General features: G+C 36.3%; 3 protein-coding genes across 7 annotated transcripts in view; all 3 read right to left on the reverse strand.

Moving 5' to 3' along the window:
• The window catches only part of gptl (glutamic--pyruvic transaminase-like), an 8,531-nt gene extending 4,034 nt beyond the window's left edge, over positions 1-4,497 (reverse strand). For both annotated transcript variants that reach the window (XM_026241349.1, XM_026241348.1), the window contains exons 1-7: positions 4,388-4,497; positions 3,709-3,804; positions 2,546-2,654; positions 1,799-1,932; positions 1,409-1,646; positions 281-360; positions 50-186 (exon numbers count right to left, since the gene is read on the reverse strand). In XM_026241349.1, the coding sequence (XP_026097134.1) occupies positions 50-186; positions 281-360; positions 1,409-1,646; positions 1,799-1,932; positions 2,546-2,654; positions 3,709-3,804; positions 4,388-4,438 (845 nt within the window). In that variant the 5' untranslated portion in view covers positions 4,439-4,497. The remainder of the gene's footprint in view (positions 1-49; positions 187-280; positions 361-1,408; positions 1,647-1,798; positions 1,933-2,545; positions 2,655-3,708; positions 3,805-4,387) is intronic.
• The window catches only part of LOC113068554 (gephyrin-like), a 1,122,288-nt gene that overhangs the window by 657,129 nt on the left and 448,886 nt on the right, over positions 1-16,273 (reverse strand). The gene's annotated exons all lie outside the window — the stretch shown is intronic.
• Positions 4,578-16,008, reverse strand: LOC113068557 (neurogenic locus notch homolog protein 1). 2 transcript variants are annotated; one of them, XM_026241309.1, is made up of 21 exons: positions 15,887-16,008; positions 15,279-15,372; positions 14,604-14,664; positions 14,268-14,393; positions 13,579-13,719; positions 12,144-12,269; positions 11,946-12,068; positions 11,479-11,601; positions 11,273-11,395; positions 9,841-9,963; positions 9,615-9,737; positions 8,578-8,703; positions 8,254-8,379; positions 8,075-8,167; positions 7,022-7,117; positions 6,860-6,955; positions 6,681-6,776; positions 6,227-6,328; positions 5,963-6,068; positions 5,318-5,434; positions 4,578-4,791 (listed from the first exon to the last, which is right to left on the reverse strand). In XM_026241309.1, the coding sequence occupies exons 1-21, from the start codon at positions 15,991-15,993 to the stop codon at positions 4,713-4,715; spliced, it is 2,307 nt and encodes a 768-aa protein (XP_026097094.1). In that variant the 5' UTR covers positions 15,994-16,008; the 3' UTR covers positions 4,578-4,712. The 2 variants fall into 2 exon arrangements, with proteins under 2 accessions (XP_026097094.1, XP_026097093.1); XM_026241308.1 differs by having other exon boundaries at positions 8,578-8,706.

The raw sequence follows: 16,273 nt of genomic DNA on the forward strand, positions 1-16,273 counted from the left end.
ATTCTAATAATGTTTCACTATAGGGAAAGACTGACTTGGAAAAACTCACTCTCCCATGATGCCGTTGGAGAGCGAATGCAGCGAGGCCAGTTGGACTCTGTCAGAATAAGGTTGGCCCATCTCGGCCAGAACACGCTTATAGGACACGAACTCCGAGCCGTCAGCGAAAACCGTGTCCTGATAAACCTGCAACATGTCAAGAGACAGAAGAACACCTAAAAACACAAATCTGACCCGAAAACTCCTTTCAAATAATGAAGATTAAATCCTGAACACTTTCCTCATCGACCAATAGGAAAAGCTCTTCGTCTGCAGCAAAGCGAATCACTTCCTGAATGGACTCCCTGCTCTGAACATGTCCTGCAAAACCAACATATTTATCATTTCACTCAAAAAAAAACGAGCAATATCATATTCTGCCTTGTGTTTCACATTAGGCATTATTAGAATATAATTTTAAGTCATTTTAACACTCGGATCAAACCCTTTTTAATAGCTGTAGTTAATAATGAATTAATCTCTGTTGTTTGCATGTAACTCTTTTAGGGCTAAGCAATACAAATAATAATAAAATAATACCCTTAATATATTTCAGCTTTTTGAGAATATTAGATACAATTTATATATTTACTTTTGGAAAACTAATTTTATTTTATTTTCAAACATTTCAACCAAAGAGTTATTGCAAAATACTTAAGATTATATATTTGATTTAAGTATTTTTTACATTTTTTATATTTTTTTCCATTCCAAATAAACACAAGAAAAAGTATTTGTAATCAGTTAGTGACATAAATTAAATTTTGTTAATATAGCCTACAGCGTTATGCAATATAATATAATATAATATAATATAATATAATATAATATAATATAATATAATATAATATAATATAACATTATATATACTGTATATGATGCTGAATATTCAGCTTTGATCATAGGAATAAATGACATTTTAATAGATATTCACATATAAAGCAGATATTTTTTATAGTAAAAATATTTCACAATATTACTGATTTTGCTGTATTTCTGTTCAAATAATAGACTTATTTAAAAAACATATAAATTATATGGTTCAAAAACTTTTACTGGAACTGAATATATATATATTATAATATAAAAAGTTTATAACTAGAAAATCTTCAAGAAAAAAGTTCTGAATTCTGAGATGCTGCTAAAACATTTTATCTTATCATAATTAGTTTTCTGTAAATATTGTAATAGTCTGTTTGCAAGATAAAAAAAAAAAAAAAAAAAAAACATCTTATCATTGTGAGATGCTTTTTTAGAAACCAAATTATTAACCAAATAAAAGAAAATCATCACTGCGTTCGCAGCGCTGCTTCATATTAAATCACCAGCTAAATTATTATGAATATATTGTTTATGAATTGTCCTGTGCCTGTTGGGTTGCCGGGGTTACTGATGTAAATCGCCATTGGAAAGCTCCGCCCCCTTGTAGCCTGGATGGCTGTGTTTAGCTCCGCCCTCTCCACACTCCACCCACTCTCCTCTTGCAGCTGATAGGTCACCGGAACCACACCCATCCTCTCCAGGAGGCGTGTCAGAGTGTGAGGGGCGGGGTCTGGGATCATAACTGTAGACACGCCCTCTGATTGGCACAGCAGCCGCAGCATCACCTATGTTCAGTTCAGTAATGATATGATCCTGATTTAATTTATCATTCATCAAGGACATCAGCAGCAGATCTTTATTTTTACAATAAAAAAGTTTTATGAATTGAAACATGCGCTGAAGTTCTAAATGATAGCTGAATGATTTTGTAATGTACCATCAAAGCTCTCTGGGTGTCGACAGTGATGAAGACTTGCTCTGGACTGGACAGGACACCTCCGTCCCGCAGAGAAATGAACTTTGCTATAGTGTTTCTCACATGCATCGCTCCTAAGGACCCAGTGTATGAACCTGGAGAGAGAAGTGACCAAGCAGCCAATCAGATCGTGAGCCTCAGGGGTCACATGACAGATTTAGCAATTTGTGAAATGTGTGTGTGTGTGTGTGTGTGTGTATACACGCACATACATTTATAATACATATATAATTTATACATATTTATAAAATATGCAAATATAAATACATAATGAAAATATAAATATTTTATCTATTATATTTATTGTATAATATATGTACTATAAAATAAAAGTGTATATATTATTTTTACATTTACATACATATTTATATAATATGTAATATATACAATATATTTAGAAATTCAGAAATGTTATTTGTTATATTAATCAATTAATTAATTAATGTTATTAAATATTATTATATTAATTATATTTTATCTATTATATATATATATATATATATATATATATATATATTTATATATATATATATATATATATATATATATATATATATATATATATATATATATATATATATATATATAAAATAAACTACATGAAATATGAAATAAATCAGAAAATATCAAATAAAACTATAAAATGTAAATAAATAAATAAATAATAATGTAAAATGCATTTTCTTTCAAACACACAGAGACTCTCACCGATACTTCCTCCATCAAAGTGACTGAGGAGTTTCTGAACTCTGAGACGAGCGTCAGGAGGAAGAGCGTCGCCCTGGAGGATTCTGGGATACACACATCCAGCTGCGACCTCACAGACACAAGAAAAAACAACAAGGATTTCAGACTCAGAGCATGTTACAAATGTATAAAATATTATGATGAGAAACATGTGCACTGATGAATCATTCACAATTAAAGGGTTAGTTCACCCAAAAATGAAAATTATGCCATTAATAACTCACCCTTATGCTGTTCCAAACATGTAAGACCTCCTTTTATCTTCTGAACACAGTTTAAGATATTTTAGATTTAGTCCGAGAGCTCTCAGTCCCTCCATTGAAACAGTGTGTACGGTATATAGTCCATGTGACATCAGAGGGTCAGTTAGAATTGGATATCCGGTTCGCAAACGAATCATTCGGTTCACCAAATCAAACTGAATCGTTTTAAACGGTTCGCATCTCTAATACGCATTAATCCACAAATGACTTAAGCTGTTAACTTTTTTAATGTGGCTGACACTCCCTCTGAGTTCAGACAAACCAATATCTGTTTAGTTTAAAACAATTCAGATCGATTTGGTGAACTGTTTCAAAAAGATCCGGTTACATCGTATGATTCGTTCGCGAACTGGATACCACAAACTGCTTTGTTTTGAACTCTCTCTTACAACAGACACGGAAGAGAAGACAATGCTGAATAAAGTCGTCGTTTTTGCTATTTTTGGACCAAAATGTATTTTCGATGCTTCAGAAAATTCTAACTGACCCTCTGATGTCACATGGACTACTTTGATGATGTGTTTATTACCTTTCTGGACATGGACAGTAGACCGTACACACAGCTTCAGTGGAGGGACTGAGAGCTCTCGGACTAAATCTAAAATATCTTAAACTGTGTTCAGAAGATAAATGGAGGTCTCACGGGTTTGGAACGACATGAGAGTGAGTTATTAATCATTTTTCGGTGAACTAACCCTTTAAACCAGCAATGTGCATAGAGTCTGTTTGTGTGCGAGTATAACAGGACGTCCTGTTCCACAAAATCAAAGTGCAGGCCACACTGTGCTCATTTCTAGTTCAGTCAGTGATCAAACATTCAATACATCACTTATTTAAGCAACAATTAACAACCCATCAGACCTGTCTAACGAAGGTTATTGGCTTGATTCCAGCATTGTGAGAGTCTCCAGAACTCAAATCCAGAGCCTTCTTAAAGGACCCCTTCTTATTCAGCCCCTTAAAAAAGAGAGAGGTGACATGAATGAAGCTTAAAATCTAAGTTTCCACAAAACTCAAAAGTAGATGAAGAATGCATTTTTCTATCCTATGTTTTAACTTAAAAATGCATGCAAAATCTGAAACCGTGCACATTCCAGTCATTATGTAACATAAACACACATTTGCACAACTACTATTAAATAAAGTAACATTGATATTAAAATATATATATTTTTTTTTTAGATTTTAAAAATTTCAACATAATAAAAAAATTGACTCTAAATTAAAATTGGGTCACACTTTATTTTAAGGTCCAATTCTGTTATTAAGTTTCGTTTCGGATTAAAGGATCTAAAATATGTTCATGCAAAATAGTTTTTTGATGTTGTTTATAAGTTCTTAGAGTCAGGCAATGTGCTAGTAGCATGCATGCTAATTAGCAACTAGTTAATAGTAAAAATCAGTCCATTAACTAAAGTGTAGTTTGAAATAAAAAACAGATTTCCCTAAAAAAGGGAATGTATTTCTATAATACAATTTCCCTGCATGCTTTTTGCATGCTTTTTCCATTTAAATGTCTATTTAGTGTGTTTTATTTCACCTGCTCTTCCTCGGTTGATGGAGGTCTGGTTATTTCCTTCAGATCAGACATGTCTTTAGATGTTGTCTGTCCACGTCCGCTCAGCAAACAGCGCAGTGTGACTTACTTCAGTTTCAGTATAAATGCATTCACTCAGTTAATATTACATCTGCAGCACAGCAGTTTAAAGAGGATCACACAACCATGTAAATAAGTGACCAAAAATACCTTTATTAGTATGTAACAATACACATGCACCATGTGCAAAAGCCAGTATACACAAGCATAGAATATGCACTGAGTGTGTTTGACTCCGTGTGAAGTGTTTCTATAGACTTGAGGTTGTTCATCTTGCTGTTTTCTCAGGACACTGGATTTTGTAGCCCACTCTATACGCCTGCAGATACACACGCGCCTGATTTATCCTACAACCACAGGAAACACATCAGCGATCAGAAATGTTTCTTGAGCAGTAAATCATCATCATATTGTCATGATTTCTGAAGATCATGTGACACTGAAGACTGGAGGAATGATGCTGAAAATACAGAGGAGCATCACAGAAATAAATTACAGTTTAACAGATATTCACACAGAAAACAGCTGTTTTACATTGTAATAATATTTCACAATTTTTACTGTATTTTTGATCAAATTAATGCAGCCTTGGTGAGCAGAAGAGTCTCACAATTCATAGCAATCAATAAAAAAATAGATAAAAAATGCATTAAATGAACAAAAACACTAAGAAATTCAAAATGAATCTTAAATAAATTACAAAATTAAAAAGGATCTCAATTTGATGTGAACGTGAAAGTGAAAGAAAAGTGTTGATTCTAGTATTGCATTCAGATCTGCTCACATTGCATCAAACAAGAGTTTGTGATTTAACATTAGTCATACTGTGACAGATCCTGTCGATCTGTGTGTGTGTGTGTGTGTGTGTTTGACCTGTATTTAGTGCAGAGCTGGACTCCCAGCGGTCCGCAGCGGTCCACATAACTCTCCCGAAAGCCTTTCCGCACGGCTCGGGCCATACTGACCACCGTCGTCACGACCGGACACGTGCTGGAGGAGAGGAGGACACAACACGAGGAGTGTGAGTGTGTGTGTGTGTGTGTGTGTGTTTGTGTGTGTGTGTGTGTTTGTGTGTGTGTGTGTGTGTGTGTTTTGTTTGTGTGTGTGTGTGTGTGTGTTTGTGTGCGAGTGTGTGTGTGTGTGTGAGTCTGTGTGTGTGTGAGTGTGTGTGTGCGAGTGTGTGTGTGTGTGTGTGTGTGAGTGTGTGTGTGAGTCTGTGTGTGTTTTGTTTGTGTGTGTGTGTGTGTGTGTTTGTGTGCGAGTGTGTGTGTGTGTGTGAGTCTGTGTGTGTGTGAGTGTGTGTGTGCGAGTGTGTGTGTGTGTGTGTGTGAGTGTGTGTGTGAGTCTGTGTGTGTTTTGTTTGTTTGTGTGTGTGAGTGTGTGTGTGCGAGTGTGTGTGAGACTACATAACTGTGTGTGCATGAGTGTGTAAGTGTGAGCGTGTGTGTATGTGTGCGTGCGTGTGTGTGAGTGTGTGTGTGTGTGTGTGTAAGAGTATGTGTGTGTGCATTCTCTCACAGTTTCTCACAGCGTATGCCGCTCGTCCCCGTCACACACACACAGGTGTTCAGAGCCCCGCAGACGCCACCGTGCTGACATGGAGGAACACACGGCGTAGTGACGGCTACAAACACACACACACACACACACACACACACATGAACACAAGCTACACTGAACATAAACACAACACAGGATGAACAGAAGAATCACTGCAGACTGATGTCAACAATGATGATGAGTGAATGATGTCATGATGATGGAGGTGATGATGTCACATGCCTGTCTCACAGAGGCTTCCAGTAAATCCATCCACACACTGGCATCTGTTGAGTCCCACACACACACCACCGTTTCTACACGCCGACACACACCTGACGGGTTCTGAGGAGGAAACACACACACACACACACAGGTTCATAAATTTGCTGTTTAAAAAAGGACTAAAATAGACTGCTTTTGTTTTCAAATTAAACTAATATTAATAACTAAACTAGGAAACATACATTTAAATAAAAAAATCTGATTTTATTTACTAATCTAAATAATATATACACTAATATATACACTATATATACACAAAATCAAAAGAGAATAAATATTTTTTTGTAAAAATGCAGATCGTTTTCTCTTAGGGTTATTGTCTGGGTCAGGTAAGGATTTATAATTAGCTGTAAATAAAAAGTGTCCCTGTATGAACATGGAAGTAAAACAGAAGAAGTGTGTGTTTGTGGACCTCTCTGACAGCGAGCTCCTGTCCATCCGTCTGAACAGCTGCAGGTGTTGATGTCCACACACTTCCCTCCGTTCACACACGGAGGAGAACACAGCGCTGCAAACACACACACGCAGCTTCAGTACACATCTAGATAAAACAATGCTTCAGATCTCACACACACACACACACACACTCACGGGTGAGACACTGCGCTCCGCTGTAGTCCGAGGGACACTGGCAGGTGTTTGGAGCGACACATCGTCCACCGTTCGCACACGGCAGCTCACACACGGCTGAAACACACACATCATCATCAGCATCAGTGTGTGTGTGTGTGTGTGTGATGCGGTCAGTGTTACCTGTGTGGCAGCCGTCTCCCGTCCAGCCCGGACGACACAGACAGACGTTCCACCTCATACAGGACCCTCCATGAGCGCAGGGCGGAGAACACATGGCTGAGACACACCACAATAAACACAGAGAACACACACATGCATGAACGCACACTTACACTAGCATTTAAAAGAAATTAATACTGTAATTCATCAAGGATGCATCAAATGGCTCAGAAGTGACAGTAAAGACATAGTTCATAATGTTACAAAATATTGCTCTTTCAAATACATCCAGCTCTTTTGAACTTTCTATTCATCTGTGAATCCTGACAAATTAATATAATAAATAAATTAATACTTTAATTGCTCAAAAGTGACAGTAAAGACATTCATAATGTTACAAAATATTGCTCTTAAATAAATAAATCCGGCTCTTTTGAACTTTCTATTCATCTGTGAATCCTGAAAAAATAAAATGCAACTGTTTTCAACTTTGATAATAATCAGAAATGTTTCTCGAGCAGTAAATCATCATATTTTCATGATTTCTGAAGATTATGTGACACTGAAGACTGGAGGAATGATGCTGAAAATACAGCGGAGCATCACAGAAATAAATTATAGTTTAACACAGATTCATATAGAAAACGTTTATTTAAAATCACAATAATATTTACTTATTTTCACTGCATTATTTTTTTCAAATAAATGCAACCTTGATGAAAATAATAAGTATCGTTCAATAATATATAAAAGTATTTTTTTTTGCTTTCATGGAGAAGGAAATTCCCGAATTTTTCACACATTTTCAATTCTGGGGAATATAATTCATTATTCCTCTATGTTATACATCATTATTATAACTGTAAGCCATTTTACACTGTATGTAAAGTGTATTTTAATAACGAATGCCCTGCAAGTTGGGCTGTCAAATGTGTAAAAATGTCAAAATTGTCACTTAGAATAATACAATAAAAATGTTATGATATTAGCATAATATTAACAATAATAATAAAAAGTGAAAAAAAATCACATCCTATTTTATTCTGCATTAAACTCAATCACACGACACATTACCCGAACATCCTGGTCCAGGGTATCCTGCCGGACAGTCGCAGGTGTTGGGAGCGACACACACTCCAGAGTTCAGACAGGCAGGTTCACACAGCGCTGGAATAATGATGTACGGCTGTGAGGAGGGTGTTCTGGATGATCTAGAGTCATTGTGTCAGTGTGTGTGAACAGCTGTGACTCACGATGGCATTTAGTCGGGTCGTCTTTACGCAACTCAAAGCCAGAGCGACAGCTGCAATTAAAACCGCCAGCGTGATTCACACACACCTGCTCACAGCCGCCGTTAAAACTCACACACTCGTCCACATCTGCAGACAGAGACAGTTACTCAGTATTTGAAAATAATAATAGTTATTCAAAATATTGTTTTTATTTTATTAAATTAAAGAATGATATTTTGTTGATAATCGATATACAGACATAAAGTCACACCAAACTATTTTATGCAATTCATGTGGATCATATACTGGATAATATGAACCAGTCAATCGTTTTTGGTGTTTTACCGATGCAGGTTCTTTGGTCTGCACTGAGCTCCCATCCTGCTCTGCAGCTGCAATGGATGCGACCTTCGGCACCCAACGAACAGGTATGATCACATCCACCGTTCCTCAAGGCACATGAGGTCACATCTGCCAAAGGAGAGATACACGCATGCATTTAATTAATGGAAAATGCATAAATTAAACATATGTACAATGCATGCATTAGACAGGTGGAAAATGCAGGCATGCAAAAGATAGAAAGTGCATGGGTGCAACAAATACAAAAATGCATGAATGCAAAAGATCAGGAATGCAGGCATGCAAAGGACAGAAAAAGCATGAATGCAAAATTTAGAAAGTGCATCCATGAAAAGGATAGAAAATGCATAAATGCAACATATAGAAAATGCATCCATGCAACAGATAGATAATGCATCCACAAAAAAGATTGTAAATGCATGCATGCAACAGATAGAAAATGCATTCAAGAAAAGGATTGAAAATGCATACATGCAACATATAGAAAATGCATCCATGAAAATGTTAGAAAATGCATGTATGCAACAGATAGAAAATGCATCCACAAAAAGGAATATAAATGCATGCATGCAACAGATAGAAAAAGCATCCATGCAAAGGATAGAAAATGCATGCATGCAACAGATAGAAAATGCATTCATGAAAAGGATTAAAATGCATGCATGCAAGAGATAGAAAAAGCATCCATGCAAAGGATAGAAAATGCATGCATGCAACAGATAGAAAATGCATGCATGCAACAGATAGAGAATGCATTCATGAAAATGATTAAAATGCATGCATGCAACAGATAGAAAATGTATTCATGAAAAGGATAGAAAATGCATACATGCACCAGATAGAAAAAGCATCCATGCAAACTGCAAAAGATAGAAAATGCATGCATGCAACAGATAAACAATTCATGAAAGGATGGGAAAAGGATTTTCTTAAATTCTTTTAGTGAAAGAGTTACTTATTAAAGTTATTCATGCAAAACAATAAAAACATACTTTACAACACACACACACATTACTTACTGACACAGGTGGTATTGCGGTGGTCCAGCAGCAGAGGGAAGGGACAGTGACATTCGTGACCACCTGGTGTGTTTGTGCACTCGTGAGAACAGCCTCCATTCTGTAGTTTACACTCATCTATGTCTATAAAACACACACTCACAGAGCTGTGAATGAGAGAAAATCCACTCTAGAACAGAACACAGATTCTTTTAATGGCCATAATATGAGCTGAAAGCGCACTGACCCACACAGCTGTGTCCGTCAATGTGCAGCTGATACCCACGTCGACACGAGCAGAGAAACGAACCCGCTGTGTTTGTGCAGGTCTGTTCACACATGTCATTACTGCTCACACACTCGTCCACATCTACACAAAGACACACACACACACAGACATGCAACCATTATTTATTTTTCACTATGCATTGGTTAACCATCCAAAAATATGTTGCAAATGTTTTGGTAATTCAAAATATACAGGTAGACGTCATGGTAATAAATTACATTAAATCAAATAAAAATTTCGATGATTTAAATCCAACTGAAGTGCAGAATTCAGTTAAACTGAATCTAATACCATGACTGAGGTGCCCTTGAGCAAGGCACCGAACCCCAACTGCTCCGTGTGTGTGTTCACAGTGTGTGTATTAACTTTATTAACATTGAACCAAGTAAAAAAGTAAAATGAATGAACCTGAATATAAATGGAAAAACTTACAAATCACACTGAAGTGAACCACACCGAACTGAATCACATAGCAGTCAATCACACTGAAGCGAATCACACTGAAGTGAATCACATTAAAGCGAATCACACTGAAGCGAATCACAATGAAGTGAAACACTCTGAAGTGAATCACACTGAAGTGAATCACATTGAAGTGAATCCCACCGAATTGAATCACAATGAAGTGAATCACACCGAAGTGAATCACACCGAAGTGAATCACACTGAAGTGAATCACACCGAAGTGAATCACACCGAGGCGAATCATACTGAAGTGAATCACACCGAAGTGAATCACACCGAGGCGAATCACACTGAAGTGAATCACACGGAGGCGAATCACACCGAAGTGAATCACACGGAGGCGAATCACACTGAAGTGAATCACACTGAAGTGAATCACACCGAAGTGAATCACACCGAGGCGAATCACACTGAAGTGAATCACACTGAAGCGAATCACAATGAAGTGAAACACTCTGAAATGAATCACATTGAAGCGACTAACAGTGAAGTGAATCACACCGAAGTGAATCACACGGAGGCGAATCACACCGAAGTGAATCACACGGAGGCGAATCACACTGAAGTGAATCACACTGAAGTGAATCACATTGAAGCGACTAACATTGAAGTGAATCACACCGAAGTGAATCACACGGAGGCGAATCACACTGAAGTGAATCACACTGAAGTGAATCACACTGAAGCGAATCACACCGAGGCGAATCACACTGAAGTGAATCACACTGAAGTGAATCACACTGAAGCGAATCACATTGAAGCGACTAACAGTGAAGTGAATCACACCGAAGTGAATCACACGGAGGCGGATCACACTGAAGCGAATCACACCGAGGCGAATCACACTGAAGTGAATCACACGGAGGCGGATCACACTGAAGTGAATCACACTGAAGTGAGTGTGGTGTATTGTGTGAGTGTGTACCTGTGCAGTTGTGCAGATCTGCAGTTATTGCGTATCCAGGGCTGCAGACGCAGCTGTACGTCCCCGGCTGATTCATGCAGTCGTGTTCACAGAGTCCGTTATCCTGAGTGCATTCATCCACATCTGAGCAAACCACAGACACAAGCATCATCATCATCCTCATCATCACAGCATTCAGTCTGCATGGATCGGGATCTCAGACTGACCGTAGCAGGAGTGTCCGTCTCCGCTGTATCCCTGAAGACACTGGCAGAAATACGAGCCGATGATGTTCCCACAGCGAGCGTTAACGTCACAGCCGTGATCCCCGGACAAACACTCGTTTATGTCTGCATGCACACACAAGTAATCGACTCATATTGGCATCACTAACATACTATTATAGTTTGGATTATGCATTATAGAGCATTAAAGGCCTTATAGCAAGGATTCCCAAATGTTTTATATTATTATTGCTTTTCAACACATTTACAGTCCACACACAGATGCATATAAATATATATATAAATATATATATATATATAATTGAAAATTGTATATTAACAATTTAATAGATTTCAATAATTCACATGGTCGTAGTTCTCTCATGCAGGCATACAAATAAAAAGCGTAATAATTGTAATAATGAACTACGCATTAAATGTAAGTGTGTGTCTGTGTGTGTGTCACTCACCTGTGCAGTGTGTGCCGTTGCCACGGTAACCGCGCCGACACACACACCTGTAACTGCCCAGTGTGTTCTCACACTCGCCTCGGCCGACACACACATGCGGCTCCTCCACACACTCGTCCACATCTGAGAACAACATCATCATCGTCTCTTCATCGATAAAGGGTTAATACTACGATCACAGACAGAACAGACTCGTACCCACACACGCGGCTCTGTGCTCTCTGAATCCAGCCTGACACACACACGTGTAGCTGCCGTCTGTATTCACACACACGTTACCCTGCTCCCTCCGGCAGCTCTCCTCGAAATTACACTCGTCAACATCTGCAGAGACACAGAAGAGCGCTTAAACATGCTCCTGACTCACTGGTAATGTGCAGAGGAACTGACAGATATTCAACAAATAAGGGTGCATTTTTAAAAAGTAAAAACTGAAATAAAAACAGAAAATAATCATTTAGTTTATTTTGATGTACTAAAAAAAAAAAAAAAGCAAAAACGACACTTAAAAAAAAAAAAAGACAAAAACACACTACAAAATAAAAACAGAACATATAAAAACTAATTCTAAACTATTACTAAAAAAATGTAAATATGCAGTCATGAAGAATAATGAAAATATCAGTATCAGAAAATATAGCATCTATGATATGCATTTAGAAAATCTGGTGAATTTTCACTTCATGCTGACTTTAAAACTAATATGAAAACAGAAAATGCTAAATAAAATAAAATAAAATAAAATACATAATTTAACAAATTTTATTTCAGCTAGTTACCATGGAAGAATTTATCATTTTCATGGATTAACCAGATGTACTAAAATAACTTAAACACAAACTTAAACAAAAAATAATAAAAAACACACACACACACATATATATAAATACAAACCAAAAACAGAATTAATTAAACTAAAATGAAAACAGAAAATATAAAAATATAAATTAATAAAAAAAAATATATAAAAAAAACAATTGACCATATAAACTGATAAATAATAATAATGTCATCGCAATAAGATATATAATACACAGAAAATATTAAAATTAATAAAATTAAAAAATACATAAAGAAAACATTTCTCATTTTCATAGATTAACTGGATGTACTAAAATAACAAAAACCATAAATTAATATATATATATATAGACATATTGAGATAAATAAAAATAAACAAAAATGACAGAAACTAACTACAAAATGACTAAAACTATCACAAAAATGAAAACAGAAAATATAAAAAATAAAAACTAAGCAAAAATGCAAACATGCACAAATTAATAATAATAATACAAAAACTAATTCAAAACATTAATAAGAAACTAAATTATACTAATATATAGGGGTGCACAATAAATATCGCAATATAATAAAATAAATATTGTTAAATTACATAATTTGCGCAGCTTGTCAGTTAACAATGGCTCTCTGTAGTAAATGCTGCTCTATGTGCAATCACACAAATGATGGAATTTACCGCTGACTAAAAAACGGCTTTACTGACGAGATGCGTATTAATTATCGGCCGATATTTATCATGCACCCCTACTTACATAACTCTGGTTGGATGACTAATCAGTTAGTTTGACCATCCCTGAATGAAACACACACACTCAAACAGTGGACGCACCGACGCAGTTGTGTCCGTGGAGCGCCAGCACGAATCCCGCCGGACACGAGCAGGTGAAAGATCCAGGTGTGTTTGTACACAAGGCTCCACTTCCACAGGCCTGCAGTCCTGTTACTGCAGCCAGCACACACTCATCTACATCTACAACACACACACAACACACACAACAACTCACTATTTATCACAGTCACAGTGTTTTAAACCTAGCTTAAAACGAAGAAGACGGCTTATATAACAATTGTTCACCTGCTTGAAAATGTACTCATTTTTAGGACATCCCAGATGTAGATGAGTTTGCTTCTTCACCAGATTTGGAGAAATGTAGCATTGCATCACTTGCTCACTGCAAGTGAATGGGTGCCGTCAGAATGAGAGTCGTATTTTACAATGGTTTGAAGTTCAAAACATCTCAATGCTTGATTTGTGTCCTATTTTGTCTTCTCCAGATGTTGTGGATTATTCTGATGTTTTTATCAGCTGTTTGGACTTGCATTCTGACGGCACCCATTCATTCGTACTGAACAAGTGATGCAATTTCTCCAAATCTGATGAAGAAACAAACTCTTGAATTAGTATTTGAGTGTATTGTATCTGCTGTTCATAGTTAATTTTCTCTTTTAATTTGAAGAAAAAGTTAAAGTTGACCTGTTTAGGTGTGTTTATATCATGTACTTGCATTGAGTGCACACCTTTACATCCCTCCGCACTCATCAGGTAACCACGGAAACAGCTGCACAGGTAGGATCCAGGTGTGTTTGTGCAGTTGGCATGGTAACCGCAAGGCCCTGGGTCGCCCTGGCGACACTCATCAACATCTGAAAGATAGAAAAAGTATATTTAACATAATAACGTATTGTTTATTAATTAACGCTTTCAGTGCCGTTTTACCTTATGAAGTTCTCAGACTTTAATTAAAGACTTTATTTACAGGAGGGTCAAATGTCCTCACTAACATAGGAAGAAGACATTCTCATAAGTGTGTGTGTGTGTGTGTGTGTGTGTGTGTGTGTGTGTGTGTGAGAGACCTGGTAATGAAGGTGTGTGTGTCGTATCACTCAAGTTGCCGGTGGGGAATGTAACTTCAATCTAAATGCAAACACACATTAGAGTTGATTAAAGCAAAACTAAAGCATATAACACTTTTACGTTACATGAAATAAAACAAACATTAACTAAACTAATACAGTTTCATATATATGTATATATACAGTATATATGTGTGTGTGTGTGTGTGTGTGTGCGTGTGTATATATATATATATATATATATATATATATATATATATATATATATATATATATATATATATATATATCATTCATTTATTTTAATTAATTAATTAATTCATTAATGGCTATTTAATATTTTCATTTAATTTATCTTGATATACTAAAAATAAAAAACAAAATTACTAATACAAATTACTTAATGTTAACTATTATTAAATAAAATATTATAATTATTGAAATAATAAAATGTTATGCAAGTTGTAAAGAATATTCTAAATATATTTAAAAAACTAGATTTTTGTGTCAGGAGATTTTGATTACTGTAATAATATAGAAGTATGGATATAAATGTGCTTATTTGTTATGAAAACAATTAAATAGTGTATTAAAAGGTTATTGATGCATTATTTGGGTACGGGTTGTAAAAATAACAATGCATATAAAAGGGGTGAGATCCACCCTGAGTCAAACCTGGTCTGTGGTCTGTTGTGTGTCGCTGTATTTCAGAACTTCAAGAGTCACAAACAACATGAGAAACACTGACAGAAACCGCCTGAGTGCCATCCTGCAGAAGAACATCATCAGAAGCATCAAACATCTGAGTCTGAAGAGCCCATAAAACACACTTCAAAACAACAGCTCAGACAAAGAGCTCCATAAACTGCTGCAGGTTTGGGGGTCGAGCTGATGTCAAGCCCAGACATGAAGCAGACAGCCATCATCCTTCTTTAGAGACACACACACACACAACCTTTACACATTTTATAGATATTTATGTATGCATATTTGTCATGCAAACACAGTTATAACTGTTTGGAAGTCGTGCAAACACTAATAGTTGTACACAAATAGTTGAGCTATCAAAAACACAGCTTCTTATACATACGTTTCGTTACATTGCATCACAAAGCTGCTGTACATACATTACAGCTGCACTCATGAAATGATTCGCACAGCATAAAGAAACGTAAGCATCGACAAACAATACAGCAAAGCAGGCCACACACACACACACACACACATGATTCAAAATAATCTCTGTGTGTTTAATTTATAAACAATTTCACTTTAAAACACACCTGAAATAGTGGAGACCTCGCGCAGCACAAGGATCGCAGCGTGCAGATGTTGGATCAATGAACGACTCTTTGACTGACTCGGGAATCACGACTCCCGAATGAATCATTAAGGAGTTGTTCAGAAAAGACCCGCGTGCGAATTAAAACGCCGTTTTCCGTCTAAATAATATTGTGGTTTTAACGTTAACGCTATTTTAAGGCACAAAAACACAACGAAAATTTCTTAATGACTGGTTTGGAATTATTTTTATTTTAACTGATTCGTTCATTTGAATCAAATATACGCGAGTCACTCCAGCTGAGTGAAATTGATTCCGTATCCTGCAGTTTAACTCTTTCCTGTTCATTCAGGGACAAACTATCAGTACAACGGACATTTATAAGGTG

Source organism: Carassius auratus, linkage group LG45M (genome assembly GCF_003368295.1).
Source record: "Carassius auratus strain Wakin linkage group LG45M, ASM336829v1, whole genome shotgun sequence".
Taxonomy (NCBI): domain Eukaryota; kingdom Metazoa; phylum Chordata; class Actinopteri; order Cypriniformes; family Cyprinidae; genus Carassius; species Carassius auratus.

Coding starts and splice junctions, on each gene's coding strand:
- LOC113068557 (XM_026241308.1), bottom strand. CDS start 15,993: ATGATTCATTCGGGAGTCGTGATTCCCGAGTCAGTCAAAGAGTCGTTC. Junction 6,329..6,680: donor AGGAGCTCGCTGTCAGAGAG/GTCCACAAACAC, acceptor TTTCCTCCTCAG/AACCCGTCAGGTGTGTGTCG. Junction 4,792..5,317: donor CAGCTCTGCACTAAATACAG/GTCAAACACACA, acceptor CTGTGGTTGTAG/GATAAATCAGGCGCGTGTGT.